We start from the raw sequence: 24,116 nt of genomic DNA, 5'->3' as shown, positions 1-24,116 counted from the left end.
TTCTGGTTGCACACACTTCAATTCGAGCTGCTTTCACAAAGAGTAATTTGATCTTTCCCCTCTCTCTTCCTCTCCTCTTAAGTAGTCGTCTTTGTATCAGCAAGTCAGGGACACACCAGGAGAGGAGATCAAATCGTAGGAGAAAGAGAAAGCGTGGTCCTTTGTCCTCAGTTCTTTATAGGCAATACTGCGTCATAACTTTTAATTTAGACTCTCCCCATATGAGGAACCTACCCCCAATCTCCCTATACAGCACATTCCAGAGTCCTCATGGTACAGAATAGCAAAAAACATCTGTTCTTTTTAATCCATTAGACAGCCACATGTTAATATGTATTTGAATAGGAACATATAGACTGTAATGTAATATTCTACAGGGAGTTTGTTCGGCATACGAACAGAATGGGTCTAATCCGTTCAATACACCCAGTATCCCAAATTAACAGGAGAAAGAAATAAAGTTTCAGAATTTTTCACCTGCTGCTTACACTGCGTCCCCTGCTCTCTATTCTGTACTCCCCATGCGGCTTACACTTTGTCCCCTGCTCTCTATTCTGTACTCACCTGCGGCTTACACAGCATCCCCTGCTCTCCATTCTGTACTCCCCTTTGGCTTACACTTCGTCCCCTGCTCTCTATTCTGTACTCCCCTGTGGCTTACACTTCGTCCCCTGCTCTCTATTCTGTACTCACCTGCGGTTTACACAGCGTTCCCTGCTCTCTATTCTGTACTCACCTGCGGCTTACACAGCATCCCCTGCTCTCTATTCTGTACTAACCTGCAGCTTACACAGCATCCCCTGCTCTCTATTCTGTACTCACCTGTGGTTTACACAGCATTCCCTGCTCTCTATTCTGTACTCACCTGCGGCTTACACAGCATTCCCTGCTCTCTATTCTGTACTCACCTGTGGCTTACACAGCATCCCCTGCTCTCTATTCTGTACTCACCTGTGGCTTACACAGCATCCCCTGCTCTCTATTCTGTACTCACCTGCGGCTTACACAGCATCCCCTGCTCTCTATTCTGTACTCACCTGTTGTGGCGGAACCAACCTCGTCACTGAGAACTGGAGAAGCCTGGTATTTGGGCATGTAATAGTTTATATTACTGCTACTGGGCCATCCGTGGACCTATTGGGACTTTTGGGATACTGTACCTTTAAGACTGTGGAGCATATTACAGTAATACTGCCTTTAATATCATGTATGTATTTATGTGTTGAGTTAACCTGGGCTATGTATGCAGCATTCATCTGATTGTTCGGTAGAATCACTCCATTCAGTATATTGAGTGAAACTACCGAACAACCAGACCACCCAGGAATAAGTGTGCCTCCAATTACCGTTTGCAACAATGTTGCAAACGGGTAATTGGCAATCAGTGTAATGTATTCTTTGTCCTCTGGGTGGCCGCCATTCGGGAAACGAACACGTGGCGGCGGCCATCTTAAACTCCCGAACAGCGGTGTTTTGCCGTCGAGTGTCTGGAACTAAAATCGGACACTCGACTAGGCAAACACCGCTGAGACCTCCATACTTCCAGAAATTCGTATAGAAACTACCGAATGGCCCGCCGTTCGGTAGAAAGAACCCCACAAACAAGGGAATTCATTCAAACCCTCTCCAGGCTCTATAACACAGGCAATTCGTCTGTTTTCATTCCCTTGTCTGTGACCGACCGCAGGGCCAAAATGCATGGAACTGTTTTCGGATACTTTACCCATGCGGTCGGTCAAATCTTTGGAACCCTATATCTCCCGAACCGTTTATCCGAATTAACTGATTTTTGGATATGTTGTCCCCCTGAATAAGGGCTATACAGCGATGCTGGATTTAAAGGTGTACCCCCTGTTTTTGGGGTACATCCAGAACCTGGCTAAAAATGGGTACCGTATAATTGGGTTTACTGTTATCTGAGGATGTGTGGGTGGAACCATGTATGTGATTGGTTATTTTATGCCTCCCCCTGGGTGTGGCCTGTAAGTGTAAAAGTGTAATAAAAGCCAGGCTGGGTGAGCCAGTCCAGAGTTCCTGTTTAACCCTCAAAGTGAAGTGTCGTCTCATTATTGGGGGAGGATTTATTGCATGCTGTTCCAGTTTGACTGCTAGGAGTGTAAACCTATTCGCATGGTTTTTCCTATTCGGCTGTATACAGCATTCATATGCCTGAGAGCATTCATATGCTTCTCCGATTCGGTGGTTGTGGTGTCTGCCAGAGTGCTTGGAGTCCTCAGGAAACACTAGGAGCATCCTTTAACGGAGGTACTCAGTCGGGGTACCAGGCGATCCGTTACACCTGTGGTTTACACAGCGTTCCCTGCTCTCTGTTCTGTACTCACCTGTGGTTTACACAGCGTTCCCTGCTCTCTATTCTGTACTCACCTGTGGTTTACACAGCGTTCCCTGCTCTCTATTCTGTACTCACCTGTGGCTTACATGGTGGCCCCTGCTCTTGGACTGCTTTATGTTGTGCATTTCAGTGGAATGACTTGTAGAGGGAAGCAAAGCTTTAAATGTAAAACAGAAAGATGGAAGGTGTACCCAGATCTTCCTTTGCTTTATAGACATGGAGTCTGTTGCTAGTATAGAGAGTATATGAAAACTTCTTGTTCTTGGGTAGAACATTGGCTTAAGGATAGAGTACAGCGAGTTGTCATAAATGGTAAATTTTCAAGCTGGACAAAAGTGGTAAGTGGTGTCCCTCAGGGTTCTGTTTTGGGACCGCTTCTATTTAACATAGTTATAAATGATCTTGAAATGGGCATTGAAAGCCATGTATCAGTGTTTGCAGATGACACAAAACTTTGTAAAGTAATAAAATGTGAGCAGGATATTGCTTTGCTGCAGAGGGATTTGGATAGATTGGGGGACTGGGCACTAAAATGGCAGATGAAATTTAACGTAAAAAAATGCAAAGTTATGCACTTCGGGGTTAAGAATGCACAAGCAATTTACACCCTAAATGGTAGTGAACTAGGGATAACCACACACGAGAAGGATTTGGGAATTGTTATAGACAACAAATTAGGTAGCAATATGCAATGTCAATCTGCCGTTGCTAAAGCCAGTAAGGTTTTGTCATGTATAAATAGGGGCATAAATTCTCGAGATGAAAATGTAATTTTGCCTCTTTATAAATCGCTGGTAAGACCACACCTTGAATATGCTGTGCAATTTTGGGCACCTGTTCTAAAGAAGGATATCATGGCACTAGAAAAAGTGCAGAGACGAGCTACAAAATTGATAAAAGGAATGGAGCATTTTAGTTATGAAGAAAGATTAAAACATTTTAAATCTCTTTAGTTTGGAAAAACGGCGCCTTAGAGGGGATATGATAACATTATACAAATATATTCGGGGCCAGTACAAACCATTATCTGGAAATCTATTCATAAACAAGGCTATACATAGGACACGAGGTCACACATTTAGGCTTGAAGAAAGGAGATTTCATCTAAGGCAAAGAAAAGGTTTTTTTACAGTAAGAGCAATAAGGATATGGAATTCTCTGCCTGAAGAGGTGGTTTTGTCAGAGTCTATACAGATGTTTAAACTGCAATTGGATAAATACTTGCAAAAACATAACATACAGGGATATCATTTCTAATTAGTGGGGTAATAGCTGCTTGATCCAAGGAGACATCTGACTGCTATTTTGGGGTCAAGAAGGAATTTTTTCCTAGTTTGTTGCAAAATTGGAAGTGCTTCAGACTGGGTTTTTGCCTTCTTTTGGATCAACAGCAAAAGCATATGAGAGGAAGGCTGAACTTGATGGACGCAAGTCTCTTTTCAGCTATGTAACTATGTAACTATGTAAAACTAATAATAACGCGAGTATTAGAAATGTACAAGTAGAATACTCCTATAATGATCCTGCTGTGAAATAAGAGAACCTAATAAAATAGAGCTGCCAAAAGAGAGTTTTGTGTGTGTCTGTCTGTCTCATAAATAACTGCTCTCATTTCCCCCATCTACTCAGTAAGCAATGATCAGGTCTTCAGGAAGAGGAAGCCATCAAAAGATGTCACTGAGGACAAGAGTAATCTTACGAAGAATAAGACCCCAGAAATCTGTGTGGTAGCCCTAAACACGGTACAGACGGACTTCAGCCCTGACAGTCTGCAGAAAGCAGTTTGCTTCAATCACGGCGGTTCGAAGCTGTTGACTGGTGGAGTGGATGGCTATCTACGTGTGTGGGAGGTATGTGCTGCATAGTCCTATAAAATGTTGAAACGCGGGGGTTTCCTATACAATGAGTCGATAAATGCTGGAACTCAGGGGGGCTTTCTATACGATCAGTCAATAAATGCTGGAACGCGGGAGAGGGGGGGTTTCCTATACAATGAGTCGATAAATGCCAGAACTCAGTGGGGCTTTCTATAAAATCAGTCCATAAATGCTGGAATGCAGGGGGCTTTCTATACGATCAGTCAATAAATGCTGGAACGCGGGAGAGGGGGGGCCTTCCTATAAAATCAGTCGATAAATGCCAGAACTCAGGGGGGCTTTCTATAAAATCAGTCGATAAATGCTGGAACGTGGGGGGGCTTTCTATAAAATCGATTGATAACTGCTGGAACGCCAGGGGGCTTTCTATACATTCGTTCAATAAATGCTAGAATGTGGGGGGTGGGGGGGGGGGGGGCTTCCTATCCAATAAGTCAATAAATGCTGGAACACAGGGAACTTTCTATAAAATCAGTCCATAAATGCTAGAACACGGGGGGGGGGGGGGATTTCTATCCAATCAGTCGATAAATGCTGGAACATCGGGTTCTTCCTATACAATGTCAATAAATGCTGGAAAGCAGGGGGGCTTTCTATAAAATCAGTCGATTAAGTACTGGAACGCAGGGGGCTTTCTATACATTAATTCAATAAATGCTGGAATGTGGGGGGGGGGGACTTTCTATACAATCAGTCGATAAATGCTGGAATGCAGGGGGCTTCCTATACAACCATTCGTACAGCACTATGGAATTTGTTGGCGCTATATCGATAATAATAATTAGATAACCGTAGCTTGGCTGAATTCAGCTAGTGATATGTCTCTGCCCTGGTTTCCTCCTCTAGTTCCCGGAAATGAAGAAGGTTCTGGATTTTAAAGCTCATGATGGTGAAATTGAGGATGTTGCATCCAGTCCTGGGAATAAGGTGGGTTTGGGTTTTACAGGTTAATAGGTTTAAACTTTATATTTTAATAAAACAATTTTATCCACAGGTAGTCAGCATTGGTCAGGATTTCCGATGCTGTGTATGGGAAGCAGATCAACTGCTTTCCGAGCTGCGCTGGAATGAGAACCTGCCCAATATCCCAGATAAAATGTACCGATACCGGGCGTGCAGGTGAGAGAATTCCTGCATGTAGACGCCGGTTATTGAGATGTGTGGATGTTCGTGTATATTTAGAGTTTTTTTTATTGTACTTTCCTTTTTCTAGGTTTGGGAAGGTGGAAGATGATAAAAATGCTCTCCGTTTATACACTGTCCAAATCCCACATAAAAGAGAGCGTCGCCCACCTCCTTGCTACATCACCAAATGGGACGGGATTCGCTACCTGCCCCTGCTTACTCAGCCCTGCGGGAACGAGGTCATATCGTGCCTGGCTGTCAGGTGTGTCCTTGTTTAGTTAATGAAGCTGTGTCGTGATCGGCTGCTACTCCGCATTCTGTAGCCAGAGTCCAGATCTTGCGGCCTCCTATAACTTGCTGGCAATATTCCCTAATAATGTTTGGAAATCGGTTCAGACAGTGGATTTTAAAATTCAATATTGGCTAACAATGTAGTTACAGGTAATTGTATAACGGAAGTGACTAGCAGTCTGTTTACAGGATGCTATATAATAGTGAACAAAGGACTAATTTAGACAGATTGAGTGTATCTGTATCCTCCCCCCCCAAAAAAAACACACACCAGCGTCTAACGTACCGTAAGGAGACTCCAGGGATCTCAATGGGGCTTAACCCCGGATATAAATACTATGAAAAAAGTACAGTAGCATAAGACATAGACTTGTTATCATATATTAGGCTAGAGCCTAAGAGATTTCTGTAAAGTGTAATATGCTCAAAACTGATATTCCTTATGCCAGCTGCAAGGTAGGTATATCTAAATAGGAAATCCAATGTATGGCATTATATAGTCTGATCACCCATCCTCTATAACAGCTTTATTCAAAAATTATATGGGCTAAATAGGAACGGGTCCAGTATGCTATATTCCAAATATTACCGTCATCAATGCAGTGTCACACAAAAATCCTGTATCCAATAATTAAAAAGCCAGGTAGTGATGGTGTCTGCTGTAAATTATACAGGTACACAGCATAATGTATTATTACAATACATGGTAAATACCTTACACACAGCAGTACACATTTTATATGGGAAATGATTCCAAACAGGATGTTGCTCCTAAAGAAATGGAGCTTCAGGGAGAAAGAGAGTAGAAGATATCAGACAGTCATTCTAAAATAGGCTGACTATAAAAATTACAAAGCCTCTCTCCTAGACAGGCATAGGAATACAGAGAGAAAATGATAATAAGGAAAATTAGAATTAGGTGAAATTCATCGTGCTAAAGTGTCAATCAGTGCCCAGTGTCATTGTGCAGTGAATATGAACGCCCAACACGCGTTTCGGTGCTTAGAGAGTGCACCTTCGTCAGGGGCCAACTTGCTACTAAAAATCCTACCTCTTAAGTGATCTAGATGCCGGTACTAACGCCCTCCCTCCAGCCAATCGGTGTAGGGGGAGTGTATTCCCCATGTGTTTCAGATGATGCGCCCATCTTTGCCGTGTAGCAGTTCCGGCCACGTGGTGTGCGTAACCACGTGGTCAATGTGAGGGCGGAGCTCTCGCGGGCTGTCAGAATCAAACAGCCTCCCGTGTAGCCGCTGGGAAACGCCCATAGATGTACTGTGGGCGTGTGTGGACTAGGAGGGTATTCAGTATGCCGGATACCTTACGTCAGATGTGGGCGTGCTTAAGGTATCTCGGGCTGTCAATCATTGGTCTGAGACGGCTCCATAGGGATATGCTTCGTTCAAGGTCCTTAAAGGAATATCGAAGTCATGTATAAATAGATTCCCAACTGTAATAGGACTGATTAAATGTATGTACAATATGACAAGGTGACTTCATTGATTAAAGAACTCATGTTCACAACGGTATAGTCACCTCATATGCACATATAAATGCATGTGATGAATACACTTCTATTATACAGAAACAGGGGGGTTCCATGTAAAAAGGAACCTATGTCCATATTCCCTATTCATTATGAAACACTCCAATTGATATTGTACAAATCTTACTGACTGGGGGAGAGTAAAAATAGAGGCATCTCCAATCTAGGTGAATAGTTACATATACACACAACTACATGTACTATTTACAAAAATTTACAAGTGCATCTGGCATGATGTACAGAATTATTATCCTATCCAAAATATATACAAATATTTACACAATTAACATGAAATGTGTTGACATGTATAGATGTCAGTGACACTGACACAGACCGTATGTTAATAGCAAAATTAATCTGCTATAAAGGGTGCATAAGAGAAGCCCTCGTTCAGACCCAGGGGAGAGAGCGTTTTAAATTTATAAATCCAAAAACTCTCCCTTTGGAATGACACTGGGCACTGATTGACACTTTAGCACGATGAATTTCACCTAATTCTAATTTTCCTTATTATCATTTTCTCTCTGTATTCCTATGCCTGTCTAGGAGAGAGGCTTTGTAATTTTTATAGTCAGCCTATTTTAGAATGACTGTCTGATATCTTCTACTCTCTTTCTCCCTGAAGCTCCATTTCTTTAGGAGCAACATCCTGTTTGGAATCATTTCCCATATAAAATGTGTACTGCTGTGTGTAAGGTATTTACCATGTATTGTAATAATACATTATGCTGTGTACCTGTATAATTTACAGCAGACACCATCACTACCTGGCTTTTTAATTATTGGATACAGGATTTTTGTGTGACACTGCATTGATGACGGTAATATTTGGAATATAGCATACTGGACCCTTTCCTATTTAGCCCATATAATTTTTGAATAAAGCTGTTATAGAGGATGGGTGATCAGACTATATAATGCCATACATTGGATTTCCTATTTAGATATACCTACCTTGCAGCTGGCATAAGGAATATCAGTTTTGAGCATATTACACTTTACAGAAATCTCTTAGGCTCTAGCCTAATATATGATAACAAGTCTATGTCTTATGCTACTGTACTATACATTATTTCCAGGCTATACAGATAGTCTAGGATTGACTTCTATCCAAAGACTGTCTGTATTTCTGCTCCTTTTTCATAGTGCTATATAATAGTGACTAACCATGTAGGTACAAACGGCTATATAACAGGATTGGCTTGTGGTTATAATAAGCAGATATAACAGAAGCAGTTAGTGATGTAGTTACAGGTCTGTGCAAATTAAATGGTGACTGTCATGACAAAAACCGCTTATTCATAAAGGAAGTCTTGGGTGTCATCTTTATCTGAAGGGTTTAAAGTGTTAAAGTTACTCTGGTGACTATAGTTAAACTTCATTCCAATGTCTGCAAGCCAGGGCCTGATTTCTCTGCCCCTCACTTGCTCTCATTGTTCAAACCTCAGACAGGGAAAAACTGATAGGCTGAGATCACTAGCTCTTCATTCAGAGAAGCAAGTGAAAAATATACAGATTTTTGAGGCCTGGTCCGAGGCTTCCCAATTGAAGTCTCAGACATCGAGAGAAAGTGGCAGGACAAAGAGATCAGGTGCTGACTTGCAGACTATGGGGTTCAAACATCCATTAAAAGATTACCTCTGTTGGGTTATAAGAAAGTTGTTGGGTTCAGGGAATCCTTTTATAAAACTTTTAAGGATAACATTGTAACGAATATGACACAAGCTTTTAATGACTTTATTAGTCTGGCCAAATGTCCTACTGAATTTCTTGTGCCGATATCTTTCATTAATACAGACGCAAAGATTTTTCATCCATTATTGTTGCCAGACTTAAAACAAATTATTGAATCAGTTGTTTCTAAAGACCAAGTGGGATTTGTCCAGTAAATCACATTAGGAAAATATTGTAGAATTATATGGCTTTGGAGAACAGTTTTGTAAGGCAGTTAAAACTTTATATAGCAATCCTATAGCTAGAACCATTGGTCAACATATTTGTGCTGACTGGTTTGCCCTTGGCAATGGGACTAGACACGACTGCCCACTGTCACCATTACTTTACATTCTAACAATAGAAATATTAGCAATTAAGATAAGAGAGAGTAATAATATACATGGTTACCCTATCCCTAAGGGAGAACTAAAGATTAGTATGTATGCTGATGACATCTTGGGGACACTTACGGATTCTCAAAAATCCCTGCCTGCTCTGATGGAAGTGATTAATGCATATTCAATATTTTCTAATTACAAATTAAATACAGATAAAACTGTAATTATGGGTATTAACTTGGACGAGTTTTCTAAAGCACGACTGCAACAAAGATATGGACAGACACATAATTTATATATTTGGGAATTAAAATTTCACTAGACGTTAATAATATAATGGAATTAAATTTTATGGCCTTATTTAAGGAGATGAATTATACACTTAAAGGATGGAATACTATGTTTCTGTCGTGGACCGGTAGGATTAATGCGATAAAGGCATATATCATCCCAAAATGGCTATACATATTTAGACACCTCCCCATTCTAATACCGGATAGCTGGCTAACTATGGCTCAGACGAGTATCTCCAGATTTATTTGGCATGGGAAAAAGCCTCGTATTAATAATCGGAATGTGGCATATAGAGTAAAAGAGGGGAGGCTTGGCATGCCTAGTTTGAAAAATGATTATTATGCAAACATGATTAGCCACATTTATTTGATGCAAATTCCAGCGGTTGTTGATGAATGCTGGTATCATATAGAGAGCTATCAGACTCAGATAAAAGACCTTTCTTATCTATTATGGAATATTCATTACCCTAATTGGGGGGAAATAGGAGAGAATTGTTTTATTATTGGGCATCTTGGAAAGTTTTTTGGTCTTTTTTTAAAGAACAAGATGGGAGGGAACAATAAAATTATAAATAGTATTAGTATTAAAGTTTTGGAAAATAATATCCAAGATCTATCATTAGCTATTTTGAAAAAACAACAAACAAACAAAAAAAACCTGGTGTTTCCCCTCCAGTCAGTTCAATCTGTGCTGATTGGCGGTGCTCTGCAAATCTGTTATCAGGATTCCCTCCTCTGGGCATCTCTCCTGTTCGAACTCAGTCTAAAGTAAAGCAATAGCTGCAAGGGGAAGGAGAGAAGAGGGGCAGGCTCTATGTGAGAGCAGCACAGAGAGAAATGGAGAGAAGTTTTATTTACATACCATTGGCCAAAATGAGGTGCAGGGATTAATTTGTGCTTCCCAAAAAGGGGAAAGCAGGAGAGGTGGATGCTAAAGTACCGCCTACTGAGAACGAGATGCATGCTCTCGACTGGAGACAACGGGAATAGAAATAAATACAAATGAGAGCTTTTCAATAAGAGAAGAATCTCTTAATTGCGTAACATGAGCCAAGCGTGATGGTTAGTAAACTGCAAACCTATATCTGGCATAACTCCTAAAGCTTTCAACCACTAGAGTCAATTCCTTCTTAAGACCTTTACTTCAATTGGATTCTGTGCAAGCATTGGTTTGGTGGAGAGTGGCGATTGACTTCACTGGAGTATTTTTTTAAGATTTAAAAACAAAAAAAATCAAAAAACAAGATGGGCTTAAAACTTAAGAACACCTCTCTATAATAATTTTAATTAAAGTTCATTAATTCATTATGATACAATTTCTTTCTATTTAGTGATTCTGGGACGTTTCTTGGGCTTGGCACTATTACTGGCTCGGTGGCGATTTACATCTCATTTTCTCTGTCTGTAAGTATTTTCCGTGTCTTGCATTTAATGCACCTTTTTGGGGTTTAGGAGCTCTGGTCTGCCTGCACTTTAGTTAATAGAATTTAGGAGGTCCAGCCTGTACTATAGTTAATGGGATTTAGGCGGTCTGGCCTGCAGTCTGGTTATTGAGATTTATAAGGTTCAGCTTGCAGTCTGGTTATTTAGGTTTATGAGGTCCGGCCTGCTGTCTGGTTATTGAGGTTTAGGAGGTCCGGCCTGCAGTCTGGTTTTTGAGGTTTAGAAGGTTCGGCCTGCAGTCTGGTTATTGAGGTTAAGAAGGTCCGGCCTGCAGTCTGGTTTTTGAGGTTTAGAAGGTCCGGCCTGCAGCCTGGTTATTGAGATTTAGGAGGTCCTGCCTCCAGTCTGGTGATTGAGATTTACTAGGTCTGGCCTGCAGTCTGGTGATTTGAGGTCTAGTAGGTCCAGCCTGCAATCTCGTTATTGAGGTTTAGGAAGTCCGGCCTGCAGTCTGAACCTTCTAAACCTTAATAACCAGACTGCAGGCTGGACCTTATAAACCTCAATAACCAGTTTGGTTATTGAGGTTTAGAAGGGCCGGCCTTCAGTTTAGTTTTTGGAGTTTCATCCAGTTTATTGTCAGAGATTAAATAAACAAAGGTTTTTTTGACTGTGTTCTTAAAACGTGTTTCCTAATTTACAGAAACTCTACTATGTGAAAGAGGCCCATGGCATAGTGGTCACAGACTTGGCTTTCCTTCCAGACACTATCAAAGGTCGTAAGCTGCAGGGGGACAACGAGACGGCCCTGCTGAGCGTTGCTGTGGATAGCCGCTGTCTGCTGCACATGGTGCCCAACAGACGTATGTATTCATTCCAATCTAACCAACGTAGATGGGGAACTGCTTATTAACTATTGCCATCCCTATATCTTCCAGACATGGTGCCCAACAGATGTATTCAAAGATTAACAGTCATTATATTGCTCACTTATATGTTTATTATTTTAATTAATCCATATATCTGCATCCAGTGAAACTCTAGCTAGTATAACAGGAGAGCACATGGTGATTGGGGATGATTTATGAGAACAGTGGAGTCTTCTTGGTTGGACTATCTTGTCTACATAGACTCTCACATAGTCAGTTATATATCTATTGAACATGTGAGCGTTGCTGGCTGTGTGTTGTGACTTGTGTTGCAGGAGTGAAATCCTGCAGTTGGTAAATCATGGGTTTGAGGTGTCGTGATTTGATTGAAATCATTGGGTTGGGATATGTGGGTGAAGAGTTTGATATGGGGTTGGGTGGCTCCATGCGTTATCTGCTGTTAACTAACATTTTGTGATATTTTTCTGCCTCATTTCTCTAGGGACTTTTCCAATTTGGCTTTTTCTCATTCTCTGTGTCCTGCTTGTGGTGTTTGTCATTCTCTTACTTCAACACGTATTCCCGAACTTCTTTTAAATGCTGTTTAGACCAACAGCCCACATTCTTTACTGAACAGAAGCCTGGGATATAGGGCCGATTTTATCCCAATCCAATTACTGCTTCTGGGATTACTACTGGAGCAGCTGTAGATCTTCAACCCTATCACACGACTGGCATTGGACAGCGAATGTCTCACCATATTGAACGAGGAGCGAAAAGGAGATGATTATCATAGAAGTGCACTTTTAACTCTGCTACTTGATAGTTTTCATCTAGCCACATGAAAAGAAGGTTATTGCAGAGAATGTGGTTTAATAATGTTATTAATGGAACGAAAGTGTTGATTTTAAAACTGTTCTTACTGGTAGCATCTTAAGCTCAGGAGGTCCCAAAAGAGTTTTTATCAGCAGGAGGAGTTTATTAACTCCCGCAATAATTGGAGTCAGAACTTGAAGCCTTTTCTACATTCCTTCTGCTGACCATGCACAATGTTCTCCACTTCCGTGTCACTAAGAGAGGCAATCAGACCACGTTCTTCCAGTGGTTAAGCTTTTAATAGTCTTACCAGACAGTGGGCCTCTATCCTTCCGCCTCGTGGCAGAGGTGTTAAGAGCTGAAGGCACACGCGTTTACATTTTTTTTTAATGTGCCGTTGTATTGTATGGATGTCTGATTTAATATTGGCCCACAGCAGCAGATCTTCTAGTAAGAAAACATGCAAACTGTGTGTTACAGTTCTAATTTCTTGGATTACAAGTTTATGAATCCTACATCCATTTGGACCTAATGTGACATTGAGAAGGAGAATACTTGGGGAGATTGGTAAAGACATAATTAATGTGTAGAGGCTGCACTTGGAAATAAACATTTTGATGCCTCCTATTCATGTTATAATGTATATGTATAGCTCGGAGAAAGGAAAGGACGACGTGATAAAACAGAATGAGCTGGGGGAGAGAAGAGAGAGGGAAATATGATAAAACACTGAAGTCCATTAATGTTTGTAACTTGGGATATGATAAAACAGACTGAAAGCTAAATTATATGTATAGCTCGGGGGGGAAAAGGGAGAGCGGGATATGATAAAACAGACTAAACAGCCATTAATATGTATAGCTCAGGGGGAGAAGGGAGAGGGGGATATGATAAAACAGACTGAATCCATTAATATGTATAGCTCGGGGGGGAGGGGGGGGGAGAGAGGGAGATATGATAAAACAGATTTAAAGCCATTAATATGTATAGCTGGGGGGGGGGGGGGTGGGAGAAGGGAGAGGGAGATATGATAAAACATACTGAAAGCCATTAATATGTATAACTTGGGGGGGGGGGGGGGAGAAGGGAGAGGGGGTGATATGAGAAAACATAGACTGAAAGCCATTAATATGTATAGCTCGGGGGGAGAAGGGTGAGGGGGATATGATAAAATAGACTGAAAGCCATATGTATAGCTCAGGGGGGGGGGGATGGGAGAGGGGGATATGATAAAACAGACTGAAAGACAATATACAAAACAACCAGAAATATTTGGGATGCGGCTGAGAAGTCTAAAATTAAAAGACAAAAGTATACATAGTGTAAATCTATATTTGATATTAGGTAAGTGTTCATGAAATGCACTCACGAGATATAGATGAAAGATAGCGCTCTAGGGTGCCTCCCCCGATAATAATGGGGGGGCTGATGTCTTTCTCCACTTGCTCCAAAAGGATAGATGAAAAAACAGGACTTCCAGGATGGTGGAAAAAATAAAATGATTTTATTAAGGATGAAACATCACCCAGCAATAAAAATTAGAATACAGGGTTAAAATGAGGTCCTACGCGTTTCGTTCACAGTCTGGAACTTCCTCAGGGACCAAAAAATTAAAATTACATACAGAAGTAACAGAGTAAAAAATACAGCCTAATCCCACCCTCCCACCAGTCCCGTTTTATAGGGCTAACCCCTGAGTTGATTGGTGATAATCTGGGCGTCCTCCTCTGTTTCGTCCTTCATTGGTGGGGTAGTTGATCACATCGAGCTGATTTCTTTCGGTTCTAATTGTCGTCGAAATTCCCACGGTCTGTATCAGCTGAAAACCGGAACCGGAAGTGGACCTTCACTTCCGCGTTCCACTGAATCATGCGTTCCAACAGAGGAGTTCAAGAGGTTGAAATATATGGTAATGTGGCCATCTAGTGGTCGCCAGGGGAACAGTCCCAGATAATAGATGTTGAACAATTATAAATCTATCAAGAAAAAACGTGATAATATCGGCAGCAACATGGAGAAATAGATTTATAAGACATAAATCACTTATACTAAAGTCCCCTATAGATATTAATATGAATTCAATTTATTTATAATTTAATATTAGAATAGCTTTGAATCATGATATATACGAATTAGAAAAATAGTACACACATCTACCGTAAATGAACTCTTTATATATAAACATATATTTATCCCAATGAAACACCCTTAATTGGATAATAAGAACAATTATTAACAGCTTTTTTTCCCCCGTTTGGGAAAGTATATACAGAGTTGTGGTATGAGAGCTTGAATCAATACCACTACCTCTTAAGAAATAGAGAGGGAAATATAGAGAAGAGAAAGAGGGAGAAACAAATATTAATCTGCCAATATATAAATGCATAGGCAGACCAAAAACCCACTATATTTTATAAAAAACAGATCAGATCGATGTCTACATTCAATCCCATTGGCTCTAATGTTTGTAATTGGTGAATCCAAAAGGTTTCCCTTTGGGACAGATTTTTAATCCTATCCCCACCTCGCCAATGGGGGGCAACTCTCTCAATACCTATGCATCTGAACTGTTTCCATGAAAAGGAAGGACATGTGCTACAATGAGCATAAACTGAATGAGTAGTTAGCCCCTTTCTGATGTTACTCAGGTGCTCAAGTATGCAAACTTTTAAGATTCTTGTGATGCGACCCACATACTGTCTGCCACACGGACACTGTAGTAAATAAACCACAAAGTCCGTGTGGCAGCTTATGTCTGATTTAATGTGGTACATCCTCCCAGTAATGAAACTAGAAAAGGTGTCCGATCTCTCAATAGACACAGTCCTACAGGCTTTGCACACATTGCATCCCCTGCAAGATCCTATATTTGTATTCGTAGAGGGGGTTTTGATAGCATAGCTAGGAGCCAACATATTCTTTAAGTTCTGGTTCTTTTTAAAAATCACTTGGGGGTATTGGGATAAATGTTTTCCCAACACTGGATCTTGTAACAATATTGACCAATGGTTCTGTAATCCTTTTTTGATCTTTCTATGGTCAATATTGTATTGGGTCAAAAAAGCAGACCTGAATCGGTTGCCCACGGTATCAGAAGTGAGTTTGTCTGTTAATAATGTGTTTCTTTTGGTTTGTGTTAAATGGCGAATTTCTTTTTCCAAGGCATTTCTCTTGTATCCCTTCTCTAATAATTTCTTTTTAATGTGATTTGATTGGGTGTGAAAATCGTGTTCATGTGAACAGTTGCGTCTAAGTCGTGTGAATTGACTTTTAGCTATCCCGCTAAGCCACAGCTTATGGAGACAGCTATCCTGATGTACAAAGCTGTTGCCATCAGTTGGCTTAAAGTAGCATTTGGTACGTATTTGGCCAGCTTCATTAAACAATGTGAGGTCCAAAAAATTGATTGTCTTTTTACTCCAAACTGGGGTAAAGATTAAATTATATTGGTTAGAATTTAAAAACTTGGGGCGTGGCCTGACTGCCGATGGAGTGAGACGCATCTCTGCACAGCTCCTAGGCCCCAACCTGTTAAACCCAGCATAATAGCGCTATAAACCGATTAAAATGGGGAGAACAAAGAAACCCAATGACGCTGATACCTCCGGGATGACACCGGCGAAACACAACCCTGGCCCGATGGACGGATTTTTACAGGCTTCCCAGGGCACGCGGGGCCTCGACGGTTCAGCCACGCCGGCGCCGTCTCCCCCGGCCTCCAGCATGGCACCATCAGGCAGAACCTCACCGACGGCCCCCACGCTGTCCCAGATATCAGCCGAGCTTGCCAATATCACCGCTAACATGCTTACCCGCAGAGATAAAGCCGACATGGTCGCGGAGCTGAAAGCGGTTATCCGGGAAGAGATCACGGCAGTCCGGAGGGACCTAACGGCCCTGGAGCAGCGTGTGGACAACTTGGAAGTTGATCGCCTGCAAAGCAACCAAACGATGCAGGCTGCAGAGCTGGCGACCGGGAGACAGGGAAACATCCTCCTGGACATCCGCCGCCAGGTCGAAGACCTGGACAATAGGGGACGCCGTAAGAACATCAGGATTAGAGGCCTACCAGAAGCTGATGGGGAAAATCCGCACGAGGTTCTAACGGGCCTCTTCACCTACCTTCTGGGAGAATCTGCCCCTACTGACTTTGGCATAGAAAGGGCGCACAGGGCCTTGCGGGCCCCTAGAAGAGACGGCCTCCCACGGGATGTAATTTGCTCCCTGGACTCCTTCCCATTAAAAGAGGCAATAATGCAGGCCGCAAGGGCGCAACAACGGATAACTTACCTGGACTCACAGGTCTCCCTCTACCAAGACCTATCCACAATAACCCTGGATGCCCGTAGAGCACTCCGGCCATTAACCAGGCTCCTGCAGGAGCGGAGGATAAACTACAAGTGGGGGTTCCCCTTTAGCCTCCAGGCGAGAGTTGGCAACGTGTGGCACATCATCCGCTGGCCGAATGACGTTCCCCGCTTTCTTCAGACGGCAGGCCTGCCAGCTACACAGATTCCGAATTGGATCCTGGAAGGGCCCCCAGCCAGGGCCTCGGGCCCCTTGGAAGTGGCGCACAACCTCAGAGCGGGCCCTACCCCGACACCACGCAGAGGAGGCCCGGAGTCTCCAGAAGAATAATCAGATACAGTACCCGGCGGGTGGCCTGGACGCCCACTCCGATTGCCCCAGAGGAAAGACATCTTGCCCCGGATGCCCCCCACGGGGCCCCCTTGCACCGGCATCTACCGCACGACGCCTTACCAGGGGTATGTACTTTCATCACCCTCCTACCAGGGGTATGTACTCTCATTGCACACACCTGTCCTAGCTTGGGATAAAAGGGGGGGAACCACTTAGGTGGGGTGGAGGGTCAACCCAGGGAATTGAATATGGGGGCGAAAGTACACCCAGGTAACCACCGATGCAGTTTACTAACATGAGGGCTCCCAGCCAGGTTGGGGGGGTTGGGCCTTTTTGGGGATATGCAGGGGAGCACTGGATGGACTCATCTTATAACTATCGGACACATTGCGAATGGTGGTCCCCTGTAAACGACCACGGTCGATGGACACCTGATGGACCACAGCCTGTTCCGGGGGGGAGGGCGGTGTGGGGGGTATCGGGGGGGGCATGGGAGGACGGGAACGTAAAGGAGGGGGGTTACTAGACCATATGCTGGAATACGGATCTGTATTGGGGGGATACTGTGCTGCACAATGTTTTTTTTTTTTCTTGTATTATATCATCGTTTAGACATGCTGAAGTTGATCATTATGTTTATGGGCCCACATGTTGGTTACGCAGACACATAGAAAGCACGTTAGGGGTAGCTATGTTAGCTCGGATGCTAATCTGTGCACAAATGCCAACGGTCGAAGTCACACCTTACTGCACACGTGGCTACAGTACGCACGTACTAAGCAACTGTTGCGACGATGCACCTCCCCAATTTAATACGCTAGCCGAAGAAATCCGTATGGGCACGCTGATAGACAGGCCCCTTAGTCATACATGTTAAAGTAGATCATTATGTATATGGGCCCGCATGTTTGTTCCGAAGCCACATAGTAAACATGTTAGGGGTAGTTATGCACACACAGGTGCCAATCTGCATGCAAATACCAACGGAGCAAGTCGCACCTTGCTGCACACATGGCTGCCATACGCACACACAATACACCTGATGCGATAACATACCTCCCCAAACTAATACACGGGCCGGAGAAACCCGCGTGGGTATGCTGATGGAAAGGTCTCTTAGCCATGACACATAGGACCAGCCTGGAACACCTTACAACACCACGCAGGATACACACTACACGGGCACAGGGACTCTGAATTGTGTTGACATAACGAACATCTCACAACCCCAATGATAACTCACGAAGAGGGAGATCCGGACATAAGGGACGAAGGGAATATCCCCCACGCACACACATGACAGGGCTCACGGTAGACTCTGGGGCCATGCGGGGGACAAGTTCTTGCCCCACTCTCCAGTTCACACATTTCACTGCGCTAAGCACATAGAAGCCAACATCAGGTTGGGAGCCGTAGGAGACGGCAGACGTAGGAGAACATATAGACCGAATCACTCCATTGGTTACGACGGACTCGACCTCACTGAGACTGACCCATTTGTACATAATACCGGGGAACTAGGTAGGGCTGACCGCCGACCCATAGGATCCACAACAACCGGTACAGGGTCGTTGTCACACTAACGAGAAACCTTCCTGCGGGACTGACAGGACACCGGACCGCCAACCCCTAGAACCCACTTCCCCGACAACTCTTATCCCAGTAACTTTCTGGTGCGGCGGCAGGTAGGACGTTCCCCGCCCCTTGCTTCTCCAGCGGAATGACCACCGCACGTGAGTTTCTCCCAGCTCAACTGAAATATTGGTCCAATAATGTCCAGGGACTCAACACCCCGGAAAAACAGGCGCACCTACGCCGCCGACTATGGCACGCCAAGACATCCATAGCCTTCCTCCAAGAAACCCACCTCAAAGGTGGGAACGCACCAAAACTGGAAAATCAACGCTTCCCACTAGGCTACTACGCGAACCATCCCGACGCAAAAAGGGCCGGAGTGGCGATTCTGTTCTCGCACACTGTCCCGTTCCAATGCACGCAAACTCAGGCAGACCCGAATGGGAGATATCTCTTCCTGAAAGGCACAATAGCTGATCATGTATACACCTTCGCCTGCCTCTATGGCCCGAACAGGAAACAACACTCGTTCCTTAGCCGAACGCTGACCAAGCTGGAGAGGTTCAGAGAAGGCCTACTGATCATGGCGGGGGATCTAAACATGCCACTGGACCCATTACGGGATACGTCTAGAGGCCAAAGCTCGATCCCCTCGCACTGCCTGAGAGCAGCTCAACGTTCCCTACGTAGGCTGGGATTAGTAGACTGCTGGAGGGCGTTCCATCCTGAGGACCGAGACTACACCCATTATTCCTCTGTGCACTCGCACTATAGTCGCATTGACTATTTCTTTATGGCACAAGAGTACCTCAACCTGCTGATCGGTGCAGATATAGATATCATGGACCACTCGGACCATGCGCCGGTTCAGATTCGCACTCGCTCGCCTCTCTTTAAACCACGAGAGAGGCAGTGGAAGCTGAATGAATCTTTGCTGGGTGACTTGGAATTCACCACTGCGCTGTCCCAAACTTTGACCGATTATTTTGAAACGAATGACAGCCCAGATATGCAACCCCTGACAACATGGGAAGCCCATAAGTGTGTGATACGGGGACACCTCATAACTGCGAGCACTAAACGCAAACAACAGAGGATGACGCGAATTGCCGATCTAACGGGCAGAATTGCCGATCTAGAACAGGCCCATAAGGTCTCCCTGGACGATTGCACCTACCTCCGTCTCACGGAAGCCCGTAGAGAGCTCAGGGATATCCTATCGCAGGGCCTGATTCACACGGCGAAGAAGTCGTCGAGGTATTTTTACGAACACTCGAATAAAAGTGGGAGATTACTGGCGAAGATGCTGCAAGACAAACGGAGAGCCCGACACATCCACAAGATACACACAAAAACCGGGAACGTTACACAGCTCCCGGAGGGTATTCTATCAGCCTTCCGCGAATACTACGCGGCATTATATGCCCAAACGCAGGCTAAAAATGGGCAAGGGGATCAACTCCAGCGGACGCGGATAGCTGCATACTTAGAGGAACATGTCACACGCAAACTGACCCCAGAACAAACTACCGTCTTGGAGCAACCCATGTCAATTGAGGAACTGGCGGGAGCTCTGAAGGCGACTAAACCGCACAAAGCCCCTGGACCCGACGGTCTTCCAGTCTCCTACCTTCGGACGTTTAAAGACATCCTCCTGCCCAGACTCCTACAGGGACTCAACTCCATTCAAGAAGGGGGATGTTTTCCTAAAGACTCCCTGAGGGCAACGATCGCGATCCTGCCGAAGGAAGGGAAGGACCCGACCAACTGCTCCAGCTACCGGCCGATTTCGTTGCTTAACGCGGACGTAAAACTTTTCGCCAAGGCCATGGCTGCCAGGGTGGCGCAGACACTCCCGGACTTGGTACACGCAGACCAAGTCGGATTCATCCCGGGGAGAGAAGCAAGGGACAATACCATCCGAGCCCTTAACATCATACACAGCGCGACAACAAGCAAGCGGGACATGGTGCTCCTCTCTACCGACGCTGAAAAGGCGTTTGATAGAGTGGACTGGCATTATATGGCCGCCACCCTGGACCACATGGGTTTCGGGCCGCGCCTGCGAACTTGGGTTGCGGCGCTATACACCGCACCCTCAGCACGCATAAGGGTCAACGGAGTGTTGACAGATTCATTTGACATCAGCAACGGCACGAGGCAGGGGTGCCCTCTATCCCCACTACTATTCGCCCTTACACTCGAACCCTTTCTGGAAGCAGTCCGGCAACACGGAGGGATCACGGGTCACCACATAGGGGGGAAAGAGCATAGAGTGGCGGCGTACGCTGACGATATGCTCTTCTTCCTGGAACAGCCGAGAATCTCAACACCGAATCTCCTGGAAGCATTCCGTATTTATGGCGAAATATCCAATTTGAAGCTCAACCTGGACAAATCTGAGGCTCTGCCTCTCACCGGGGACCAGGCGCTCAGACACCACCTCCAAACGCAATTCCCATTCAAAATATGCACCAACAAACTGCGCTATCTTGGCATCTGGCTGCCAGAAGACACAAAGGACATATACCAACTTAACTTTGCGCCCCTTTTGGCAGCCATACAACAGGATATCAAAAGATGGACGGCCCTTTACGTCTCGTGGTTTGGAAGGATAAATGCCGTAAAAATGAATGTCTTACCTCGCATTCTGTACCTCTTCCAGACATTACCGACGGCAATCCCAAGGAGCTTTTTTCAATCGGTGTCGACCACCATACGTCAGTTTGTCTGGAACCACAAACCATCTCGTATAAGAAGGTCCACACTGGAACGCCCAAAAACCGAGGGGGGTACGGGACTGCCGTCCATCGTTACATACTATCAAGCTACCCACCTCCATAGATTGGTCGACTGGCATGCCAGCCCGAGCACAAAGCAATGGGTTCACATTGAAGTACAACAGGCCGGAGGCAAGATCCCTGCCCAGTTATGGCTTGGCGACGCCACACTTGGGGAACTGCGCACAGGTAACCCAATGATAGATGCGACGTTGCGGGTTTGGTGCAATGTGCGCTACAACAGAAACCTTACGACATCTCCCAACCCGCTTACGCCAATCACCAACAACCCGAAACTGGCAGGGGGGCTTAACCCGTCCGACCTGCGGAACCTAGGTGCACGAGACTGGGTATATATTGATCAGTGGTGTGTTGGACCGACTATGAAACCGATAGCGGAATTGTTAAATGACCGTAGACCTAGCGGGCTAGACGAATTCCGATACCACCAGGTTAAACACTACGTTACTTCAGTGGCGGGCAAACACCACCTACACCGCCCACTGTTCCACCTGGAGAAACTATGTGTGGCAAGGCACCACCTTTCACATGGGGTCTCGACCTTGTATACATTGCTCCAACACAACGGAGACAAAATACCCCTAGGATTCACGGAAAAGTGGGAAAGAGATGCAGAGGTAGAACTCTCGGAAGAAGACTGGGGAAAAATTTTCCAACTAACACACAAAGGGACTATCTGCACCAAATACCAAGAATGTAATTACAAAATCCTGACGCACTGGTACAGAACACCGGATGTTCTTCGCCATGTACATGATTCGATCTCGGGAGTCTGCTGGAGATGTGGCGCAGAGGAAGGGACAGGAATCCACATATGGTGGAAGTGCACGCACATCATCCCGTACTGGCGAATGGTACAAAGAACAATCAAAGACATCACGGGAACGGAGGTCCCCTTTCAGCCGTTACCTATGCTACTAAACCACACGACTACGCCGACAAAAGTATACAAGAAAGGTCTTGTTATACACTTGCTGACGGCGGCGAAAACGCTCATTCCAACGATGTGGAAGAGCCCGGCAGTGCCCACGTACCAACAATGGATAACCAGAGTGGAATCCATGTATGACATGGAAATGATGACGGCATCCCTGCACGGCCGCTCGGACAAATGCGCCCGGACGTGGTTCCCGTGGATGGACTATATTTCTAGGAGAGCAGCGGAGACCAGCACGGAAGGGGACGGGGACACCAGTGCCGCCGCACGAGAGATCCCTACGGGTTGACTTGCACTCATTGACTCTACTACACCAGACTGACCTCACTTGTGACGGGACTCCCCCACGCCTCTCCTTATTCCCTCTTCCCTACCCAGGACAGTTTGACATAAGACGGACCATGACCATGGACAGGTGCTCGACAGGTGAAAAGAAGGTCGGACACAGTATAGACATCACCAGCGACTTCCACGACTAGTGAAGCTAGAAGGGATACATAAGACACCCTTAGAAAACATAACCACGCACTGGCATAAGCTGGGACCCCTGACGAAGGGACTGCTCTGGTTCGACTACAACTAATGGAGACTGACAGGGGCTACCGGCACCCACACCTTGATAGGAATGCGGACGCTGGCAGAACAATGAGACATGGACAAACACCAGACACACACCCACAAACACCGCATGATACTGTCAAACGCCGCCAAACACGCCCCTTCCCACTATAACTCAGACACCTGATAGCACACATACACGGACCTACACCGCACCTGCCACCCCGATATACTCTCTCGGATCAGGAAGGATGCTGACAATCACTTGACCTACGACTGCAGGAGATTAGGTTGAGGACAACACGAACGTAGCCCACAAGGACAACCCACCTATCCCTGGATCCTGACTTCCCACATGCCTTAAAAAGTCGACCACGTTCACACTGCCATCGCCCATAACAATTGAAGACATTGAGGGAGATAGAGGAAGGGTTAGTAATGAACACCTATCGCTAAAACAGCAGGGAAACAAACGTGAACAGCCATGACACGACTTACGCTAGACAAGGGAAACAGACATCAAAACTATCCAATACTCCACATGATAGATGGGATCAGTAGTGAATACGCTCACGCAAAATGGGGGACACAATGACACCCACCCAGGTATGACACCCCCGCTGTTCCGCCCGCAACTTCAACTTGCAAATGCGGGGACATACCAAATTAGACAAAACCCGCCTGCATACCGAAGTACCTGCTCTTGTTCCCGCTCAGAGTTCTGGCTAGCACCCGCACGTAGTCTGAAGTGAAGTTTAACAGGGCTGTTGGGTAATGAAACTCCTACAGTACGAAACGTGGCTTACCTTAATCAAAACGTAACAGTCCAGATAATGTAGATCCACCTAAGAGCCAGGTCGCCGGTCCCTGGACCGGGAGGTCCCTATGTACGCCTATTCATGTTATGATATTGTCTTACTGTCATACATATGTGTCTCATTGCGGTTACCGTTAACCTTATCCGAACCAATGTCCCTGTTAGTGACTGTAAACT

General features: G+C 44.9%; 1 protein-coding gene across 1 annotated transcript in view; it reads left to right on the top strand.

Annotated features, from left to right (window-relative positions):
• PREB (prolactin regulatory element binding) overlaps nucleotides 1–13,211 on the top strand; it is a 60,027-nt gene extending 46,816 nt beyond the window's left edge. The window contains exons 3-9 of the mRNA XM_063441848.1: nucleotides 3,983–4,203; nucleotides 5,077–5,157; nucleotides 5,225–5,349; nucleotides 5,444–5,617; nucleotides 10,874–10,946; nucleotides 11,629–11,788; nucleotides 12,297–13,211. Coding sequence (XP_063297918.1) covers nucleotides 3,983–4,203; nucleotides 5,077–5,157; nucleotides 5,225–5,349; nucleotides 5,444–5,617; nucleotides 10,874–10,946; nucleotides 11,629–11,788; nucleotides 12,297–12,391 — 929 coding nt within the window. The 3' untranslated portion in view covers nucleotides 12,392–13,211. The remainder of the gene's footprint in view (nucleotides 1–3,982; nucleotides 4,204–5,076; nucleotides 5,158–5,224; nucleotides 5,350–5,443; nucleotides 5,618–10,873; nucleotides 10,947–11,628; nucleotides 11,789–12,296) is intronic.
• Nucleotides 13,212–24,116: the final 10,905 nt, after the last annotated feature.

Source organism: Pelobates fuscus, chromosome 2 (assembly GCF_036172605.1).
Source record: "Pelobates fuscus isolate aPelFus1 chromosome 2, aPelFus1.pri, whole genome shotgun sequence".
NCBI lineage: Eukaryota > Metazoa > Chordata > Amphibia > Anura > Pelobatidae > Pelobates > Pelobates fuscus.
Note: the sequence above shows the minus strand (reverse complement) of the source record. Positions and strands in the feature narration are given on the sequence as shown.